This window comes from Embiotoca jacksoni, unplaced genomic scaffold (assembly GCF_022577435.1).
Source record: "Embiotoca jacksoni isolate LCO1_2020_lvr unplaced genomic scaffold, fEmbJac1.0.p SCAF_28, whole genome shotgun sequence".
NCBI lineage: Eukaryota > Metazoa > Chordata > Actinopteri > Embiotocidae > Embiotoca > Embiotoca jacksoni.
The window spans coordinates 2,859,893-2,881,622 of NW_027185379.1; the positions used below are offsets into that span (position 1 = coordinate 2,859,893).

The following is a 21,730-nucleotide window of genomic DNA, read 5'->3' on the forward strand; positions in this document are numbered from 1 at the left end:
ACTGACCTCCTCAGAAACTTCTTGAGGAAGAGCCTTCCTTCATTTTGGCCAAAAGTGGTGTGAGGAGAGAAAGCACTTCTAACTGAGCAGCCACAATGGGTCCAGGACTACAGAGGCTGGCCTGTGTGATGATACACTGAAACCTCCCACAACTTAGTGACACCAGAAACCACCCCTTTAAGTCCAGCCTTCAGCTCTCAGGGGAGAGCAAAAATACAGTTGATAGTTTGTTAGGTGGACTAACTAAAACTAAAGCAGTCTAATAAGACAGCCCTTTAACAAACCGTACCTCCATAAAGGTATTTGTCGAAACTGTTTTAAAGAAAGATTTTTTTTTTTTAAGCACCATAAAGTGCAACCTCCAAAATGACAAATCAAACATTCATGAAGGGAGGATTTAGTGTTGGGCTATTGCATTTGACTGCAGTAGTCTAATCACCAAACAGCTGAGCGTGCAGTACACCTCAACAACAGACCGACTCTGGTCCAGAGTTCACTGCTTTACTCAACAGCTCAATACAGAGGCAGACTATGCTTTCAAGTCAGTGTAGCAATGTTAGCGTTATAATTAAAGTAGTGATGCACAACGCCCATTCAGACCGTCACAGTCGGGTACATATGTGTTGGTCAACCCTCTCTTGGTTGGGGGTTGATAGCGACCCAGCTTTCATGGCCTGGCAATGCTTTTTGGAAATTTATATCAATACTGTGACATTGATGGTTCAATATAATTTATCCAACCAGCTAAAAAAAAAAAGTAAGGGAGACAGACTGATAGAGAGTAGAGAAACATAAAGCTTGCAAACATGGGTGAGCAAGAGAGGGAGCGTGCATATGAAGACAAGTTAAAAGTCAAACTTCTTTGGTTTAAATGTGATGTGTACGTATCTGTCAATAGTGAGAAGCAGGGTGACAACTGTCTAATGACTAGGACCAACCCCGGGACAACAATGAGTAGAATTGCATTATATGCACATCTATTGTCTGGCATCAAATGCTTTACTGCTGTCAAGCACAAAGCATTCTATACTTTATCCTACTGACTCAGTGTACCATGCTATAATCAGGCCACGAAGACATAACTGTGTACTCATTATACTGCAGGGCACCCGCTACCCGCTACCCGCTAAGAAACCTTTTCGGATACGATAGATAACAGGCAGACCTCTTTACACAAAAATCAAATGGGGAAATAAGAGGCGAGTCATTTCCCTACCTAAGAACAGAGTATGCGAGGACAAAGACCTCAATTCAGGAAACAGGGGAGAGCTCAACCTGAATGAGGGGAGTCACACTGGTTCAGCCATCACTGATTTCAGATTACAACAAGTTCAAAAGTGTGTACTTTTAACTCTACTCACTTAAGAAAAATAAATGATCTTGTGTTTAGGCCGCAGAGTGCTTAGCTGTGCATTAGGATTAGGGTTAGTCATTAGGTTAATGACTAGCTAAAATAATTCCTGCCAGTCCAGCTGAGGCTGACTGATTGAAAATCTGATGAATCACATTAGCATTCTATAGGTTGTCCATTTTAAATGAAAGGCTTTGTGTATACCCACTTGGTGAGCATGAGGACACAAAGACCAACAGAGAGAACAAGGTGAGAGAGCCACGACAAGGGACTTTTTAATCACTGTAAAAGAGTGGGGAAATGAGAGGTAGGGTGGAGAATGGGATGTGTGTGTGGGGGGGGGGGGGGGGGGGAGGAAGACGCCCACTCTGTTACATCAAAGTGACGCACAAGTGCTGAGAGATCAGATAAAAGAAAAAACTAAAAAAAAAAACAAAAGGGCCATTCTCTTCCCCCTCCCCCTCCCTGAGTCAACTGGAGCATTGGATGTGCTGACGTGGCCGTGGAGTGCCAGCCTTCCAGGGGAAGGAGACACGGAAAAAAACATCAGTCTCTTCCAGAAAAAAACCCAAAAAACAACAACAGGGAGAGAGGTATCGAAGTCCAGCTACATGTTCACATACATATACATTCCCCGATGTGTCAAGGTTTTAAGGCCACTTTGAGAACACACCTGTTTCCTCGTGTTTGAAAATGGATAGAGATCATAACGAACATAATCAAGTGGGACTTCAAACAGGTCTGCTAAGGCGTACTGCAAACACAGGAGACTCGGCAGACGTGGCGCTGAAATAATGGAAACAATCCCAGCAAACTGTCAGGTTTAATCCGATGTGCAAATGAACTGTCAATAAGATTTGGAGAATAAAGAGAAGCAGAGGATAAACTATATAGAGGCTGTGTGGGTTAAGAGAAGGGTGTAAAAATCAAGGAACGCACACAGGCAGAGGGGTCAATAACGAGCACAAGAGCCGTTTCATATCGGAGCTTCCAATGAGCTGTCAGTGGCAGCATGATGGACTGTAGGCCCATAAAAACAGAGTGGGCTTGATTATTAATTAGAGCTAATAAATTGTCTCCATCAACAAATAAAGAGGAGAAACAGGGAAGGAAAGGGAATGCAAGCAGGCTGACTGACATAGGATCAGTATTACAGGCAAGCAAGGGAAACAAGTACTGAGCTGTCAATGAAATAGAAATGTAATAATTACAACTTAAAACCATAACCTTGATTTTTAGTGATGGCATTACCGTAAAGGATCCTCTTAGCACATTTTTCTTGCGGGCAGGAAATAGCTTCCATCAATTAAGAGGGTAGTAATTTGCAATAAGCGTAACATTCTATTAGCAGATAAGGAAGCCACGCATGTGTGGACTCATCCTCGACCAGACTGCTTCTTAAGAACACACCCGTTAGCATCCAACCATCACCAATCCAGCCAGACAGGGGAGGAGAAAGAGGAAAATGGCTTCCTTTGTTGATCTGTGTGCAAACCAGAGCCTAAACGGGGGGTGGATGGAGGAGGGGGGGGGGGGGGGAGCTGCACGGTAAACAACAGAACAATTTTATAAAAGTAGCTATTTTTCCTACGTGTTGGTGAACATTGCCTGAATTCCAAATATGTCAAGGCATCCACACGGTTTTACAATCCCACCGGTATGAATGACGTTTACAGGAGGGGAGGGGATCAGTAACCTTCATGCTTGTGCTTATTACAGAACATCACGCTGCTGCTGCTGCTGCTGCTGCTCTAAACTACACCAAACCAGAGGCAGAGAAGGGCCATGACTACAGGGGCTGGATTATTATTATTTTTTTTTTTAAATATTGAACAATTTCACAAATAAATATTTCACTCTAAACCCATCGTTTCCACATGTAACAAAAAGCGAAGCCCACACACCCAGAGGTAATGATTTCACAAGTACAGAAAGTGGACATGAAATCACCCTGCTTCGGACATTCCACCCCCGACGAAAAGAAGAAAAAAATATTGTTCCCTCTCGTCGTCATCTACCGTCATCCTTTCCCCTTGCTCCGTCTCCCGTGGTACCAACGGAGCTTTAGAAAAATGACTCAAGCTCAGTCATTCCTGGAGCTTACTCACTGGCACAGCTGTGACTGAACTATTTGCACGCACATGTTTGTGTGTACGTCCTTGGAAGTAGGTGGGGGAGGTGATGCGTATGAAAGGAAAGTGCTAATGCGTCTGATGCGTCTGATGTTTGCAGTCAAATTATGTGAACCGTATGTGACGAGTTTGGTCTGGGTGAGGCTGTTGTGGTTAACGAAACACCCACTTACGCCACAATTGTGCTCATAGGTTTTAGATCCTTCATGATCACACGAGTCCATGCAACTTGCAGTGTATTCCCAGTTAAAATAATGGACGCATCAAAGGTGCAACCAGGTCCCCGGGGCAAGCCAATTGTTTCATGGTGGTCCTACCTGCCCACTCTCCAGCTACAATGTAAGCTCAGCGAATGTTTTGAGTGAATAGAGGGAGGAAAATGAAGAAAGGGAGGTGGAGTGATGCACGGTCAAAGGATAGAATTCGAGACAGGATAAATAATGCCACTATGTCATTTTTTGGAAACTGATACTTATATGGTAGAATATTTAGTCATTTCAAATAAACTGAAATGAGTTCATCCAATCCAATATCTAAGGTACTCGTGAAATTGTGCAACTTAAATGCATTTTTAATTGACAGGCTCTTTCTTACATTCGTCACAAAGTGGTGCCAAACGCAACGAAAGTCTCTTTACTGGTTTTAGACAAATGCAGTTGTCATTTTCCCATCCAGACACCATGATGGTTAAATAGCAAATTGTACTTGCGTCCATCTGAACGCAAGTACAATGTGCTCGTTCCACACACAGCAACACAGCAGCACAAATGTGCAAAGGATTGAAAATAAAATGATGACAAATATAAAAGATAATGTTTGTGTCAATCAATCTGCGGACAAGCAGATCCAGTTCCTCTGCAGCGTTCTTTCCGACTACTTGGCAAATCCGCTGTCATAGCAATCTGCCAAAGTGCAAAGGACATCCGGCTTTTAAAGGCAATGGTTGATAACACTGGTTCATTTTATGTGACGTCCAAAACACACCTAACAAGAAATAAGTACAACCCCTCTGAACCATGTAGTTACTTTGCACTCACAATATCTGTCATAAAACTTAAAGTAGATTTGGACACGACTTGCATCATGCACTTTAGACCATGCCACTAATTGCGATACACTATCATCTACATTTTTCCATTCACCTTTTCTTCTTTATTGATTTGCCTACTTTGACACACAATTTGAAGTCAGCTCAAGTTCAGGTTGAAATCACAAATACCCACGGACAACTGCTAACAAAACTGTGTGTAACTCACCTGCTCATTTTGATCACGCAAAATAACTTGAACTATTTACTTATAAAGGCTTTAGCTTCCCCCTGCTCCGTGCACAACATTGTGCTGCTCTCCGTTTCAACGCAACGAGAGCAGTCTCTAAACGTTTTGGATACCTCTCGTATGTGACCAAGTGCAACGCCATAAATGCCAACTCAGAGAAAACCTAAGAATGCGTATTATGCCCAAGGTGCATTTTTCAGAGGATAACAAGGCCCGACTATCCTCAAGCAGTTCAAGTTGATGGTGCTGCTTTGCCCGACTTCAACTCAAAATTGTCTTCGACAGACAAATGATGGAAAATGCCTGTTGTTAAACCTCCTAAAATTAAACTCTGGTAGAAATTCGCTCATCACAGACTATTCTAGTATTTACAGCATAGATTTCCCCTAACCTCAATCTGTCAGATATTCAACAGTGCACATCCTGCCTGCTGAGTTTTAGACACAGAGGACATGTTAGCCTCAAGTCCATCCGATAGAAAGAAAGACTTCACATACCTGCAGCTCAATAAGGAATAAGATGAGCCGTTTCAAAGTTATGGCTTCGGAGGGACAAATAGACAGTGGGACCAACTGAGTGTGGTGTGAACTCACAACATGGCTACAAACTGAGCCAGGTGGATGCATGCACATGGAATTGTGAAGATAGGTTCACACTCTCGTTTTAGTTTCCTGTAAGAATGCCAGAATGGCTGTCTTGACTTTTGTGGAGAAGGCACATCTCTATCAGGCTCAATAAGCCTCGTGGATCTAGACAGTGTATGCAATCAACCAGAGACGGAATCATCCAAAGTGATGGTGAATCACCAGCAGGCTTAGTCAGATCAGGAAGTGGATCTAATCAACCCAATGGGCCCAATGCTGACTTGCCTCATCATTCACCAAGCTTATCAGGTGGCTAAAGATGGCAGGGATACAGCCTTCAGACCTAGCATCTAGTGGAAGATGCCAAGAAAGACCAATCCAGGGAGAGCTGTGGGTCTAGGCTGAAGCTATGAGGGCATGTCCACGACCCCTTTAGAGCTCTCCTAATAGCAAGGAGGAGGATGCTAAATGGCTTCTCTAATTAGCTTCCCCCACTAAAGGTCCCTGCTCCAAGGCAGATATCAAAAACGGCAAATGCCTTCTATAAACTGCATTTTACCAGACTGTCTGTTCCTATTACGCAGGCTGTCATGCCCTAAAATGTCGCAATTACGCATATCCAGCTGCTAAAAATACATGATTGAATACACAAATTAATGGGAGACAGATCCTGAAAAATACACGCAAACCAGATCATTCTGGCTTTATAACTGTGTCATGTTGTCCTGCAGTACACACGAGAGTTTAAAATGGAAGTATACATATGCAGAACTAACACTTAAGTGAACACAGCTAGTCCGTCATGAAGACGCAACAAACCAACCACACACACACACACACACACACACACACACACACTTTTTCCTCCCTCCTTGTGTTGCAAGCGGTGAGTCATCCCTCTATTTAACTGACAGAGAGATGAGTGCACCCTGTGACAGGCCAGTTAGTAGCAGACACACTGATCTATGTGGCACCTCTTGGCTCCTTGTTTCTCCTGTGACTGAAAAACTATGTATGCTTTCTCCCTATTAGGAAGGTTTATTCAGTCCATAATGGGGGGCTGGCGTGGAAGCTCAGACCCAAGTGGGGAGCAGAGCCCGTGCTGTAAACAAACTGGCTTCCTGACTGGGCAGCATCACTTTCCATCTTTTCTTTTGTCATCTAAATGTGGATGTGAATTCACGCCACAAGGTATAGACAAATGCTAAAGACATACCAGTGTATTTTAATTGCGAGACCGTAAACACCGATCTAAGCATAGGTCATTACATTTAGGCTACAGTGCCGTGTGCCTGTGTCTGCTGGGGTCACAAAGGGTATCAAACATTATTCACGTGCAAACCTTAATTATGTTAACATCTTTAATTTGCCTTATTAAATTAAATTCACAATTTAAGAGAGAAAAAGGAGCGGCTATGCACTCACAGAAATGTCAATACAGAACAGGAAGTCCTCTGTAGAAAGCCCTATATCAAGCAAATCCTTTTCAGATCAATATTTTCCCAGGCAATTACAGTTTTGAATAATAGTTAACAATTATGGCACTGCAACTCTACCTCCTACAATTACTCTAGTAGTCTTCCCGTTCATGCTGTCAGCAACATGTTAGATCTAGACTTCATTGTTGCGGTCTCAAAGCCAGCCTTATCATCCAAAATTGTGCAAAAGGAAATGACTGCCATCAGGATAAAGAAGAATGAGTAACACTTTATACTCAAACACTGCCTTTCTGACTCATCTCATTGATTGAAAACTGTAATTATACCATACGTTTATTTAACATTACAATAGATTATCATTACACTATACCATTTATGAGCTGTCAAATTAAACAGCAAGAGCAGCCTGTCAAATGATACATATTGAAATATGGGAAGTGATGCAATAAAAAGATAAATATCGTGGATGTATGTATGTGTACACAATACCAGAGTTACTGTTTAAAAGAAAACAAAGAAAAACTGAACTAAAGATTAAGGTCCATTTTTGGGGGTCTGATACTACACATTTCTTTTTAACTCTTGTTTGGTTACCATCCTTAATAAAAAAAAAAGATAGGTTCACAAAAAAAGCAACCGTGTGACCATATGAACAATGAAGCGGTTCTGGTTGCGCTTATAAGTCTACAGTCCTCAATGTAAGGAGAGCTTACTTTTAAAGCACAGCAAAGGAAATATGAGAATTTAGCAGTCTTAGTTTAACAAATCAACTGGGTACTTTTTAAAGTTACAGCCATTTTAAAGTAGTGTTCATCTGCTCTTACACATGTCTTGCAAACCTGAACTTATCCCGACATTACCTGGAGAAGCTGTATGTGACAACGCAAAGGACCGAATCAGTTTGTGCAAACAAAAGGACTGATTACAGCAAGCAAAATATGTCTCAATGTACATATGGGCATGTGAATTTTTTTTTTTTCAAAACAGAATGTGAATCAGTCCTGTGAATCGATGAGATCAGGCTTAATCAACTAAGTGACTCTAAAAAAAAAAAAAAAAAAAAAAAAAAAAAAAAAAAATATATATAGATATATATATATATATATATATATATATATATATATATATATATCATCTAATTTTATTAAAACATATTGTTGCATAACCCATTCTTTCAAGCTGTAATATGCCCTGTATTGGCTTAAACCATAAGATGCAATCATGTCAAGGAGCAGGCTGAGAGCTGCGAGACGTGGCTGTCATCCCGCTATCAATTCTGTAAAGATACGTCATTGCATCTTGAATAACGTCTTACCTTTTAAAGGCACACAATGAAAAGATGTGAATAAATCCAAGTGAAGGTGACTGCTAAAAATAATTAGCTCTATCTCTGTTACTCAGATTACGTTCACATAAACTGACAAAATGCACCCTTTTCTTCCATATACTCACCAAGATAGTATACATAAAGTGGAATCATCACTTTTCTGACAATGTCAACAAAAAGTAAAAATCAATAAGCTTTGCAAAATGTATTGCAGAGTGGTTGTATTGGTTTGCTAGGAGGTCCCAATAAAGTGTTTGTTGAATGTAATCTTCTATAAATATAATATCTCTTCCCCTCCGTGTCTCTCTCTAAATTCCCAAAAAGGGAAAGTGTTTCAGTTTATTTACATTTTGTTATTCAGTCAAAACAAAAATGAATAGTAAAAATCTCCTCACTGGTTTTCAAGAGTGTTATTGTGCTCCTAAAAAATTGCTAACTTGTCAAACGTTTTCTTTAAACACAATCTGTTTGTACAGGTGTGTAACCAGACATATCAACAACATACAATACTTATCTTCAGTTAATGATTTCCCGGCTGAATTTAGAAAAGATAATAATAAAATGAGTTGTGTATAACAGCTAAACGTCAGTTTGAGTTTCCCACTGCCATCACAGAGGAAGCCCTTCAGTCCAGCACAAATCACACAGGTGCCATTTTTTCCATTCAATAACCGATGAAAGGTGAGAAGTTTGCTGCATGTATATATATATATATACACTTAGAGGGTAATGCTGAAACTTTAATTCAATTTTAATCAAATACTATTTCACATATTGTAGCTTTTCATATTGTCAGTATATTAACTCAAAATCTGTTTAGAGAAGGTTTAACTGTATAAAACTATGTAAAACGAATCAAAATTTGTTTTTAATTATGTAAAGTGTGTGCTCTACAAATACATCAATAGATGTCACTGTTTCAGTTCATTTAGTTTTTGAAAGGCTAGAAACATGTTTTTTTTTTCTCCCAGTATCAAGACATTAATGATTAACCATTTGTCAAATACACCGAAATGGATTACAACATGAACATTTTCGGCTCTTTTACAACTGGAATATGACAATATGCATTCAAATCAAGTATTACACAAAAAACAGCTGTGTACGTCGTAGAAGAAAAGCTTTCTTACCTGTGATACACTGAAACTGACCATCCTCTCGTCGAATAGTGAAGGCTTCACCTGGGTTTACCTGCACCAGGATTACCTGTGGGGAAACAGAGATGCATTCCAGTCATTGTACACACCATATTATAGACTAACTTTAATGACCTAATAACTAGAAAAAGATAACAAAAAGAAATGGCAGTTTGCAATGCTGTTTCTGAAAAAATGCACAACAACATAAAAGCTAATCATGTTTAATGATAATAATGAATTAATCTTAAAATTACTGTACATGACATCAAAAATGACCCGTAAATTTGATAAAAAGTCAGGAATCAAATGACGCCATTATTATTTCAACCCACTTTTAGCATAGAAAAATTACATAAAATAACAAAAATACCCAGTAGTCACTTTGTCTAAAAATCCAGAAATTCAATATTTTAAATTAAAAATGGTCAAAGGAACCATAATTTGTTATTGAATTGAAAAGAAAATCAGTTCATCATGAAAGATCAGGTACATACTGCTGCGTACAATGAGTCATGCTGCTTCTGTCAAGCAAACAGTGAACAAGCAAAAAAAAACCTTATGAAAAAGGTAAACTTTTCAAATGATTTCAGTTGCTGTAAATGGAATATTTTCTAACAGCCAAATAAAAGTACAATTACAGACCATCTTTTTTTTTTTGTATTATTCACCCAAGCAACAGGTCTGATGATATTAACAAAAATTACAATAATCTGAAACACCTCCTTCCAAATAATCTCAAATCATACATACATTTTTTGTTTTTTAACCTCTTCCTTATAAAGTCTAAAAACCCTCATAACTAGGTTTTTGTTGCCTGGCGCTGTGTGTGGGCACTAGTTACCTCACTCTTGTGGAAGTCGCTGTCATAGAATCTACCCTCCTTTCGCAAGCAGATTTGGCTATGGCTCCCTTCGAGCACTGAAATCATCAGCACCTCCATCTCTGATACAGCTCTCATTCATGCGCTTGGCAGGGAGAGGAAAGAGCCCTTTGACTGCACACACGGTCTCATATGTTCATACAAAGAATCACAAGCAGTGTCAGCAGTAAGTGTAGATGATGGTGGTGGTGGTGGGAGGGGCAAGTGAGGTCTAATTGAATCAAAGTCTGGCCACTTCACGGTCGGGTGCAGGAGTGTGTTTGTTATGCACTCCCTTTGGTGTGAAGCAAACACCCCTCCCAGGACTACTTCTCTCTTTTCCCATTTAATTTAAATTGAAAGTTACAGTTGAAATCGACAGTGACATTTACTGCCTATTAATAAAAAAAAGAATAACAAAAGAAGGACATTTTGCTCGCAAAAGATCCGACTGCTACTTACTGTTGCCCGCATTTCTTTTTCTCATTCAAGCGTCTCTATACGTGCAGTCAATGAGTAGAAAAGATGTTGAGGGTCTAGCAGACCCTCCACCACATCACCCAACCCTCGTGAAAAATCACATGACTTGCAATGCTATCACATCTGGCTGGGCTGGTCTTTTACACCCTTCACTTCCATCAACTCCTGCACAAAGTCCAGGAAGAATCAGACAAGCTGCATGGACTGCAGCCGTGCCGACTTGGTCTCTTGCACTTGATACAGCCGTCACAGAAAGTGTGCCGTGAATCTCATGTTTGCTTAGCCTGGTTAAGCCGCATCTGCTCCAATAGCGGCACACTCTGCAGCAGGCGGCTTGTTCACTCTTGCCTCTGGCTCCAGTGCAGCCTCCCTACCGTCAGTATCCACAGCAACTCCTTTAACAAATAAGCCACAGCGATGTCCGTGCCAAACCTTCACAGAGGGATTTAAACCGTATCAGCAGTTGCCACTCTCCGGAAAAGGAGGCGATGAACCCAGGAAAACAGGACCAAAAATGAGAAGGACTTTGGATGATGCCTCAGTTTGCTATTCAGTTTCCTTCTTGCCTCGGTCACGGCATGTGTGCAGCTCAGTTAACGCCTGCTACGCTCCTTAATATGGTTGATTTCAATAGTATTCCACCAGGGTGTGATCATAGCACAGCTAAGCCGGCAAAGGTACGTGGGGTCCATAGCATGGGGAGTCCTTTGTTCTGTCTTTTTCACAACAACAACAATGGCGTGAGGGAGCTGAGCGACCCACGCAGCTTCTGGATCTGACATATACGACTACGCTACAGTCGCTCTCCCTCCCGCCCTCCCGCCTTCCCTTATCTCCCTCCCCCTCATACTCTCTCTGGCTCTCTCTCTCTCTCTCTCTCATTCACAGAGCAACATGCCATACATCCACTATTAGTACTCCGATCAATGCGAGACGAGATGAGGGAAGGGAGTTCAATTGCAGGGCTTCAGCATTGGTGACAAATACAGCAACAAGTTCATTACAGTCTTCAAACATCAAAAAAGCAGCACGCTGACAGTCAAAACAGGCACATTTGGACAATAAATACAGCTTGCAAGCTTCTGTATTTCTCCTCATTCATTCTAAATGGACCATTCCTTAAAGCGACACTGCTGATCACTTGATCAGCACGTGTCAAGTTAACAGCTACTCTGCGTCACCGGTACTGCTGTGCTATAGGTAGATCAAAATCCTCAACAAAATGGAAATTCAACGGTTGGTTTTACTCAGCCTAAATATGTACGAAATCTAGATTTAAGGAATTATGCAAAAACAGCCGCTAGCAGTGATCACTAATGCCCAAGTATTAGAGGCTTAAGAAGTAAGGTGGCTTCAGGGAAATACAGAGAAAAAAAAAATTTGATTTTGAAAGACGAATAATACGAAACAGAAATGATACATGGCAGACATGGATCAGGGGTTACAATTTTGTATGAACTAATCTGTTCATCATGCTGAGAATCTGTTAAATTAGGAATTTTTTTTTTCTTCTTCTTTTACAATTGCAGGCTGTTATTAACTGAAGCATAAAGTGAACTCTGGTGACCCTCCTTCAGGTGGAATTTACTTGCTTTTAAGTCAAAATAAATACAAATTGTAGATGTTGACAATAAAATAATCATGAGAAACACTAATTAGATGGTGACCACATCATACAGCCTGAGGACAACTTTCAGCAGCCTTACAATCTAAAACAAAATGAAACAAACCTAGAATCATTACCTCTGCACTTCCAAAACAAGCAACAAGATGCAGTGTGTTTGTTGTTAAATGTTCTTCCTTTAAACGTTACAACAACATTAAACTGTGATGTGAAAAGCTTGAGTTGATAATTAAGGGTATTCAATATATTTTTCTCCTTTATCTCACTGCTAATATTCTCCTCCCTATTTAGCTTTGGATTTAAAAGAACATCCTCAGAATGGCCTCAGTCTTATGACAGACATTCAGAAGAGGCAAAAAAAACAACTCTACTTTCTCAGTTTGAGGCATTATCTATAATGCATCTAGTGTATAAATTGACTGTTTTGCAGAACAAACAAAAGGGATGCAATGAAAGATTAATAACATTTTAGATAAGTCAAGTTCCTCTTCTGATAACTCCACTAGGCAGATAAAAATGTACACAAACAATTCTACTGTAAAATACTTAATGTCTAGTTGCCATCATAGACCAACTGTATGGGGACTTTATTTGTAAATATAACAGACTCTGAAAAAAACTGCTAAGATACCGCTAAAGGTTACTTTTAATACAGATGACTAAGCACGATGTGCAATGGCTTCCTGGTCATATTCACAGTGGGGAAAATATTTTTAACAGAACATTGAGTGGACAAAATCTTTCATAAAGACAAAAGCACCAATATATCAATATATCTCGTTCCCATCATTGTAAAGATTTGCATCTAGGTATGCAAAGAAAATGAGGATCAGCTAGCACACACTGTCACACAGGTGGCCACTGCTATGTTTTATTACCCAGGAGATAGGCCTGCTCTGTGCGCTCAGGGCTATTAGCTCTGACGTTTTTCAGTCGGTGGTGACTCAGAGTTTGGGTTTCTCACTATTTGTTCCTCCTAATTGTTTACTGTGCATTGATGTGACAAAGCAGCTGGGTGCACAGGAAACGGGAGCCAAATGACACAGGGAAAATTCTGCCGGAGTCGGAACTAGCCAGGAACTAACGCAGTCTGCCTGCAGCTGATGGCATACACTTACGTGTGCAATGATGATTCAAAGCAATTTGATGATCGTACACCCTTCAAGATCCCCTGGAAACGTTGCATAATGGATAGTAGGGTGAAAAAAAGACAGGAAAACAAATCTTTCTAAGAGGCGTATATGCTGCTGCACCTTCTTGTGAATAATCATCTTTTTAGTAGACTTTAGATTTCCACTAGCTTTCTATTTACTATGTTAATTAGCTATGTCTCTGCATACTTTATTGACTCTATGAATAGTCACCAACCACTACTGACTCATGGTAACTTTGGCCTTTGCATTAAGTGATTATGCATGTAATTATATAAATATACTGTCGTAGCCAATAGTGCTATTTAATACATGGACACGGTTTACTGTGATTTCATGTTTCCGACAAATATTAGGTTTTAACAAAGTGAATAAAATTAAATATCACTAACAGTGCAAATGGAACAAACCGCCATTTTCATGTATGTTAAGTCGCAATCTGTCTTTTAAAGGGGTAGCACAATGGTGATTGAGCCTGAGGCCCAGTAATAAAAAAGCCCTTTAATTGGTAGTATTATGAACAGACCGAGTTGGCTGTCCGTTGCGAAATTCCCAGAAAAATCACAAGCAGTGCAACATGCTTGCTCTTCAACTCACTTGTGTATGAAGCAGCACACTGAGAAACAGCAGCGGCGGCGGATAAAGTTTTTTCCAGGTCTGTGCTAGCGTTGAAAGTAAATGGTTACTAAAGCCAAACAAAGAGAAGAGTCACTACAACTACGAAAGAAAAATAAGCAATATTACACAGGCACCACTGTTTGGATGTCTGGAAAGTGAAATCCCAAAAATACAGCTGCAATTACTACTTATCACATAGGTGTCTCCAAAGACAACAAAACAGAGACTTTCACGATTGTAACAAAGATCTTCTTTTTCATAAACACTTGAAATGTTTTCTCGTGGGTTTACCTAGGCACAAATTCAAGAATTCAACATTTTGAATTCTGGTTTGAAAAATACCAATTCAACACGCTATTGGGTATATCATTTAATAATGAATAATAATGAAGACGAACTTCAATTTTGGACAAAACTGCAAGATTATTTTTTTTCCAATAGCCTTTTTTTAGTGGTTGAATAACTAGTCAAACACTTAGAAGAAAGTGTGTATAAGCACCAACTGATTCAGAGCAGCTGGACTTCCTTTTTAATCGCCATTTCTTTCTTAATTTGATCAGACTTCTATTTTTTTTTGGTAACTGATTACAAATATCGATATGGGTGCATTGTTTAGATCACTGCCCTGCTTATTGCAAAATCAGATCTCAAATAAATAAGGATGTTATTGATAAGATTTTACTCAGGATTTTGCCAATACTTGGCTCTGGTCTTCTTTTTAACGAATCATACAAAAAATATCCAACAGCCTGATGCTGCCACTGTTCACCGTAGAGCTGGTATTAATATGTTGTGATAGTAATGATACAGAGATCTAAGCTCAACTCTTAATTTTGTTCAATCAGACTATATATATATTTTTTTTCACTTAGGCCATTTGAACATTTTTCATAGACGTCTGTAACTTCAGTGCTGCTTTCATGTGGGTTTTTTTTTTTTTCCCTCCTTAGGAGCACTTTCCATCTGGCTCCTCTACCACATATCCCACACTTGTGAAGTGCTGTACTGAGTCTAGTCCTTCCAAAGAAAGCTGTCATCAAACTGAAGGCACTTTGGACTCCTGTCTAAAATGTCCTTCAAGATCAGCTTCCAGGAGGCCAAGGTACCTTCTAGCTTGGTCACTCTGTTTGGTCCGTCAACCTGCTCCAACATAAGTCCAGGTAGTTTCACATTGTGTCCACTTTTAATGATGAAGCCCATGTGCTCCAACTGTATTCAACATATTAACATTAATGTTCTGCTGAGTTTGTCTGCATGCAGTTTTTTTTTTTTTCATCAAACACCTGTTAAACAATCAGAAGTAAATCTTGAAGAAGTGCTACGCCTGCAACCACTCTGCCTGCAGTCAACACCCTTGTAATCCACAGCTGTTATTTCTTACAGTCATATGCTGCTCATTATGCTAACAGCGAACTGTAGGAAAACAGGCTAAAAACAAACTCTAATTGCGTAGAACAGTAAGAGCTGATTTTCTCCACCTAAAAATGAGTTGAATCCTTGTTGACAGCTAGGTGAGACCGATCCGATCCGCCCCTCCTCACAACCAGAAGTAACTGTCAGGCAGTGAGTCTCTTCACAGCAGCACAGTGAGGATGACTGAGGGGATGAATGATGCTTGAGGTCTATTAGCAAGCTTATTGAGACAAGATTTGCAGCCTCACACAACGCGGTCAAACCATTGTTTAATCCAGAAGTATGTGACATCACAGTGCATATGTAGACTACACATGTCAAAAGAAAGGCCTTGTCTGGTCTTAATAATCATTATCAGCCACAATAAACAAATATGTATTGGTTACTGTTAGCAGCCAAGGAACTCCACATCACTGAACTACATGTATTTGTGTCGGTCTTGTTCCTATTGGTGCTGTAGTAATGGTATAGTTTGTCTTATTGGCTCAGGAGAAAGTGTTCTTAAACACTGCTGAGTCACGCACTATCCGCCTTCTCACAATAGTTGACAAATATTGGGCTCACCCCCATCTTCACAGATGATTCAGTGGCTGACCAAGAGACAAGCAGAGTGGGTTGCATTTTTGTCACAACATCTCCAGCCCTCAGGCAAGTTGTGTGGGGCACATGTTCAAGGCCCTGTCTCCTGTGTCTGGCTATAGCATACAATGCCAGCAGAAAAGACAGATGAATTGGGAGTGAGGTCTCACTATCCCACGGTAATATTAGCCCACGCATGACACGTAGTCACAAATAGACCGCATACTCAAGGCTGTGTGTTCCCTGTTCATTTTATGTAGCTACCATTTAATGCTGTGTGCTTTTACATGTTTTCCACAAAAGGAGGTTTTGGATTTTTAAATCTGAACTCCCGTTGAAAATTGTAAAAACTGACGGGGCTACGTTTGAATAAGATCATGCAGGAATATATGTGAAATTCCAAGCAACTAAACAGCAAAACACCTCCGTCTCCATTCACTGCTATTTCTGAGCCATCCCTCAAATGTGCTATGCTGTCTTAAAAGAACGAGTTATTACAAGCATTTCCCAAAAGGTTGGACCATTCCTTGGAAGGACTTCTAACAGAAACTGCATAGAAAGTAGTCTGTATGAAGGAGTCCTACTAATCCCTTACAGCCTCCTGGGTTAAAAACACAGCTTTAAAATCAATCCATTTTAGAAAAAAAAAAAAAAACAGAAACACAAAAAGCATAAAAACATAAGATGACGAGTCTCACAACAAAGAGTAATGAACAAAATGGGTGAAAACATGTATATCCATCAGCAAATCCAACAGCTAGGTACATAAGCCATTAGCTAGGCTTAAACATTGACAGAAACAGGCAGATTCATCTGTTACTCCAATTTAGTTACAAACACAACGGCAAGAGCAGGAAAAACTAAATGGGGAAGAGAGCTTAAATGGAAGGAAGCAGTGAATCATACTGTAGTCATCTCTTAAAAGGAATCATCTCAGGTAATGACTCCACGACAACAGCCTTCTCAATGACTAATTGGTCCAGAGTGGTAAAATCAAGCCATGACTGGGAGAAAAAAACACCAAGAACAAAGAATAAAGTGTCCTTAAAGCTTTTTTTAACTAAAAAAGGTCAGAAACAGAGGGGTCAGCCATCGCTGTGAATCCGCTTCACTGTCACCACAGTCCTGCCTCATTCTGTCAGGACCCAGACCCCTCCAGTGGTTCCTAGTCTTCACTCTGCAGCTGTCATGATAGTTACACAACACACATATACTGCACTTTAGTCACAGTGTTGCTCAAAAAACAATTCTTGAAAATCCCTTCACGGTGGATTTTTTTTTTTTTTTTTTTTTTTTAAATGGTTTGGCAAACCTTTTTTTTTTTTCCTCCCTAGGTCAATATCACAGGTGGTAACAGAGTGGTCAGACTGTTGCCACAAAATCAGTAACAGTCACCTTTGTCATGTGTGTATTCTACACATTGTAATGTAATGCAGATTTACATTAAGCAGGTGAACAGAGTTTGAATGTTAATACGTTGAAAAGGTTTACTGAATAAAAAAAAACACAGACACTGTGGGCGTGCAGGGAGAAATCCATTTGTTGGAAATTTAACTAAGAGTTAAGTGTGCTGGTGTGTGTACCGCCACTCTTCTGGCGTTAAGGAACACTAATCGAACACAAGAAAGCAGAGTGCCTTAAATATCGATTTGAAAGTCTCTTGCAGGAAAGGTCAACCTGAAGCAGAGCTGCTACTAGCATGTTAGAAAACGTCACCCAACTTCTTATTAAGATAAATAACAGGCCATTGTATTTTCAAGGATATGCAACCATTTAGCATTGTTCAAAATGACGGACACGGATGGAATACACCAACCTCAAAAACGCAGTGCCCAAAAACCAGTTCTGTCATTTCAGGAAAAAATACATAATGGATGGTGCCGAAAAGGTAATCCTAACTACTGCTCCCCATTGTTCACTGTTGTCGGTGTAGGGTGGCAGACCTGATTCATTTCACTCACAGGTGCATAATACTGGAGATAAAATCTTCTTTTCTATTGTTATTTTCTATTTTAAGAGTGTTATTGATCTGAAAACTTGCTGAATAATTTTGTCAACAAAAAGAAAACAAATATTCAAATTTCCCTCTATAATTTCCCACAAACCAATCTTGTTATTTTTAAACGATCCAAAACCAGAACATTCTAGAATGTGTACCAAAGAAAAGTAATTCTCCAGTCTTAGAAGTTAGAAATAGTAAACATGTGAAACTTTGCAAAAAAAAAAAAAAAAAAAAGGTCTAAAGCATAGTTAAATCGTTCAAAATATGAAATCATGTCAAATCTGAACTCAATTGCAATAAACTATTTTTGTATATAATTGTAATATATGTATCTCAGTGATCATGAACATGCAGTGGCTCAAATCGGTCTAAGCAGCAGGGTTGTTATGATGTAAGCCAGGATGGAAGAGCACCATTTTGTTCCTTTAGCCCTCATAAAACAGTGTAAACAGTGACACTGGACATGTTCAGGCAATCAGGTAACCTTTGTGGGAGGTAGTAAAGTAACTAAATTCCATGAGAACAACACCCTCACCACGAACATAACCGGCAGAATTCGATCTCTACGCGAACAAAGCCTGATTCAGGTGAGGGTTTTTCCACTGAGGAAGACGACACAGATAGGTGGAAAGGCATGTTCATAGGGCAGCGCTAATATTAGCAAGCCGTATCAGGACAAACTGCCTGAGACTGAGGAAATGGCTGAAAAGATTAGCACTGTGAGTTCCCTACTATCCCCCAGGAAGTCAGGGAAATTTAAACAAAGGGAATTAAAATGACAGGAAAATCACCCAATCTTGTCAGGGCAGCTCAATATCCCTCTGACAAGAGATGATGTGTGGATAGTGTCAACCCATATCCTGTGCACATAAGGCAAAACTGCCATCAAAACTGAGAGAGCTGTGTTTCATAAGTAACAAGCACCTGTTGCTTATGAACAATGTTACATGAGCTACTGAAGGGAGGACAGCAATCTATGTGGGCTGTTTCAATACTTAACCAAGAAAGAACTTTATCTGCATATATTGTTTTGCATCTGAAACAAGCATTCAAAACCCTCAGGTTTCACTAGAGGCAAATTTGAATGTACCAGAAGACACAGTTTTACAACTACAACACAAGATAAGCTTATAGCAACACAAGAGTGGAAGAATTCTTACAGCTGGGTTTACTATATTTTTTGATTATTCCATTTGTCACCTCTGGTGTTACTACTTCAGAATGTGCTCAAGTACTCAAAGTGCACCAGTGCAAATTTCTCAATTTCACAGGTGATTCATGTATGTAATGCATTTCATTACATTAATATTTAGTCCAGTGTTTTGCACACAATTCCAAAACAAATTCTGACAAGCACAAAAAACGACACATGCAATTATCCCCTCGTTTCCCACTTGGTGAGCTTAACTACACGGAGTCAAACAGTTCAACAACTGCACACTTAAGGCCAACAACAGACAAGACAATTAAGAAGCACCACTTCTGACAAATCCCCTCGACTACAATTGGGCGTAACATACTTAATGCAGCGCGCGTTACTAATGGCTGAGAGGGCAGAGAGGTATAAGAGTACCTGCTGGGGTCCTTCCCCATTGACCATAGCTGAGGGTGGTGGTGAGGCCAGGATTGGGAGTTCAGGGCTGAGAAGCTGGCCAGACTCCAGAGGTGGCGTGTGGTCTGCCATGTCTCCCTCATTCACACCACTGAAGAGGTACTGCTGCAACAAAGACACAAATAATCAATAGACATGTACAAAGTATACCACGAAGGTTTGTGGCATCATCCTCTTGATTCTTGACACTCATTTGACCTTTGCTGATGAATACATTTATCCAGAGTTTCCACAGGATGCAGCTTCTCTGCTAGGAAACACTAAGTGCATCATTACCTAAATTTATAGACAATTTGTACAGTTTTCCACAAGTAAAATGGTGATTCACAATGTTTTCTCTGATGACAATGGAAACTAATTTTCAAACGTTTTTTTTTTGCAGATACTGTACTTTGTAAATTCAAAATGCAAAATTCACACTGGGGAATCTCATTGCTTTTGGCAGTAAGATTAAAGAGACTTAGAAGGATGGGTGTATAAAGCATGGTTAAATAAAGTGATATATGGATAAACTGGGTGCAAATGCAGAATTCAAATATGTTGCGCAATAGTACACGTGTGAAAATTTGCTTTCGGTGGTGGGTGGCTTGGCATGTGACCAATGTGTGAGCAGAGGCTGAAAGTATACTCGGAGCCTGTCTTTGCCACACTGTCCCCTCTAAACTGCACCAATGTAAGATGGATGGAGATTGGGTCAATCTCTACAGAGCAGTTTAGCCAGGCAGGAATTCAGTTAAACGAAAGCATAGACCATCCGGTCAATCTGTTTTCAAAATAAAACATCCTGTACAGACTTTCAATCGTATTTCACATCTCAAAATTAACGACTGCCTGAGCACACAATTCGCTTCGCTTCCGAAACTCTCCCAAGAGTTGTCTGAAGCAGTGTTTTAGTTCTGGATCATGGTTATACATTTGGGAGGGAGCAGCATGAGAAATGAAAACAAATTGGAAATGATAGCTTATGGATAATTGTTAACCCCTTAATTGTAAGAAACCGTTTTTTTTTTTTTTTTTAACCATCTCCTCCTCTAGAAAATAGAGTCAAGTACTCAGAGCTGTCCAACGTCTTCTCACATCCTTCACATAAAAAAAAAAAATGGCAATGGAGAAGAGTTATGTCAGTTAATCCAGCAATCAACAAATGCAAATCCACCATGTTTCTTATAAATCACTGCAATGAAAGATTAAAATGCCAAAGTGCCCGATTGAGGACGGGCTGTTTGTGGAATAAAAATGAAAAAAAAAAAAAAAAAAAAAAAAAAAAATACATGGCAAATCAAAATTCTCTTTAAAACAAGAGAACACTAAGACAGAGAAATGTAACATGTCCTTGAACTTAATTACACTCCAGCGCATGCGTCCCTAAACCTCACAGTGATCTGGCTTATCTGTTAGCTTTAGCCCCTCCCCTGCTTAAGCTTTAACGACCAAGTCAGTTTACAGTGTGATGGTCAATGAACTAGATCTGAGGGAACTACTGGAACACTTGCAGGCTTTAGATAAATACCAGGCCGGTTCTGTGCCCCTCAGGTCTCCAAATCAGTTACTGCAATCAACTGGCATATTGCTCCAAATTTTTTGAAAGTAAATGCATTTTCAATTTCAAAATGATTGGCCAAGACCACATTCACAACTACCTGGAAATAAGTAACAGAGGGGAATCCCTAATGACAGGAACTATCTCCTTTATATCCCCCCCTGACCAGACCACCCACCTTTCATGCACTTGGTGAAGTCAAAAGGGGCATTTTTTTTTTCCCACAGGAAATGATGATATGAGAGTTCCTTATTAATTTTCCAAATTTGATGTCATTTTGATCTGGTGTGGAGGTAACCATGAAGTGCTTCGTATACTCCACTTACTGAATACTTGCATGAGCGACATGCGGGACAGAGTGCAGGTACTTTCCCCCTTCTCTAGGAAAAGATAAAGTCATAAAAGTTTCAGATACACAATCAGGAGTTACCACCACAGCACCAGCTGGCTCGATTATTACATTCCTGTCGGGTTGCAGGGCCCTAAAACCTGTATCACAGCACAATAAACACGACTTCTGTATCCAAACCGTGGTAACAGCTGTTGTTGCCCTGACTGTACATCATATTTGTTTGGAGCTGATGGAGCAGTCAAAAAAAGGAC

At 39.9% G+C, this 21,730-nt stretch overlaps 1 protein-coding gene across 4 annotated transcripts in view; it reads right to left on the reverse strand.

The window, feature by feature from the left end:
- Positions 1-21,730, reverse strand: part of fndc3a (fibronectin type III domain containing 3A) — a 42,340-nt gene that overhangs the window by 19,492 nt on the left and 1,118 nt on the right. The window contains exons 2-3 of one of the 4 annotated variants that reach the window (XM_069161189.1): positions 19,549-19,689; positions 9,241-9,316 (exon numbers count right to left, since the gene is read on the reverse strand). In XM_069161189.1, the coding sequence (XP_069017290.1) occupies positions 9,241-9,316; positions 19,549-19,659 (187 nt within the window). In that variant the 5' untranslated portion in view covers positions 19,660-19,689. Of the gene's footprint in view, positions 1-9,240; positions 9,317-10,090; positions 10,223-10,570; positions 11,337-19,548; positions 19,693-21,730 lie in introns of those variants that run through there. The other 3 variants (XM_069161188.1, XM_069161190.1, XM_069161187.1) reach the window with 3 other exon arrangements.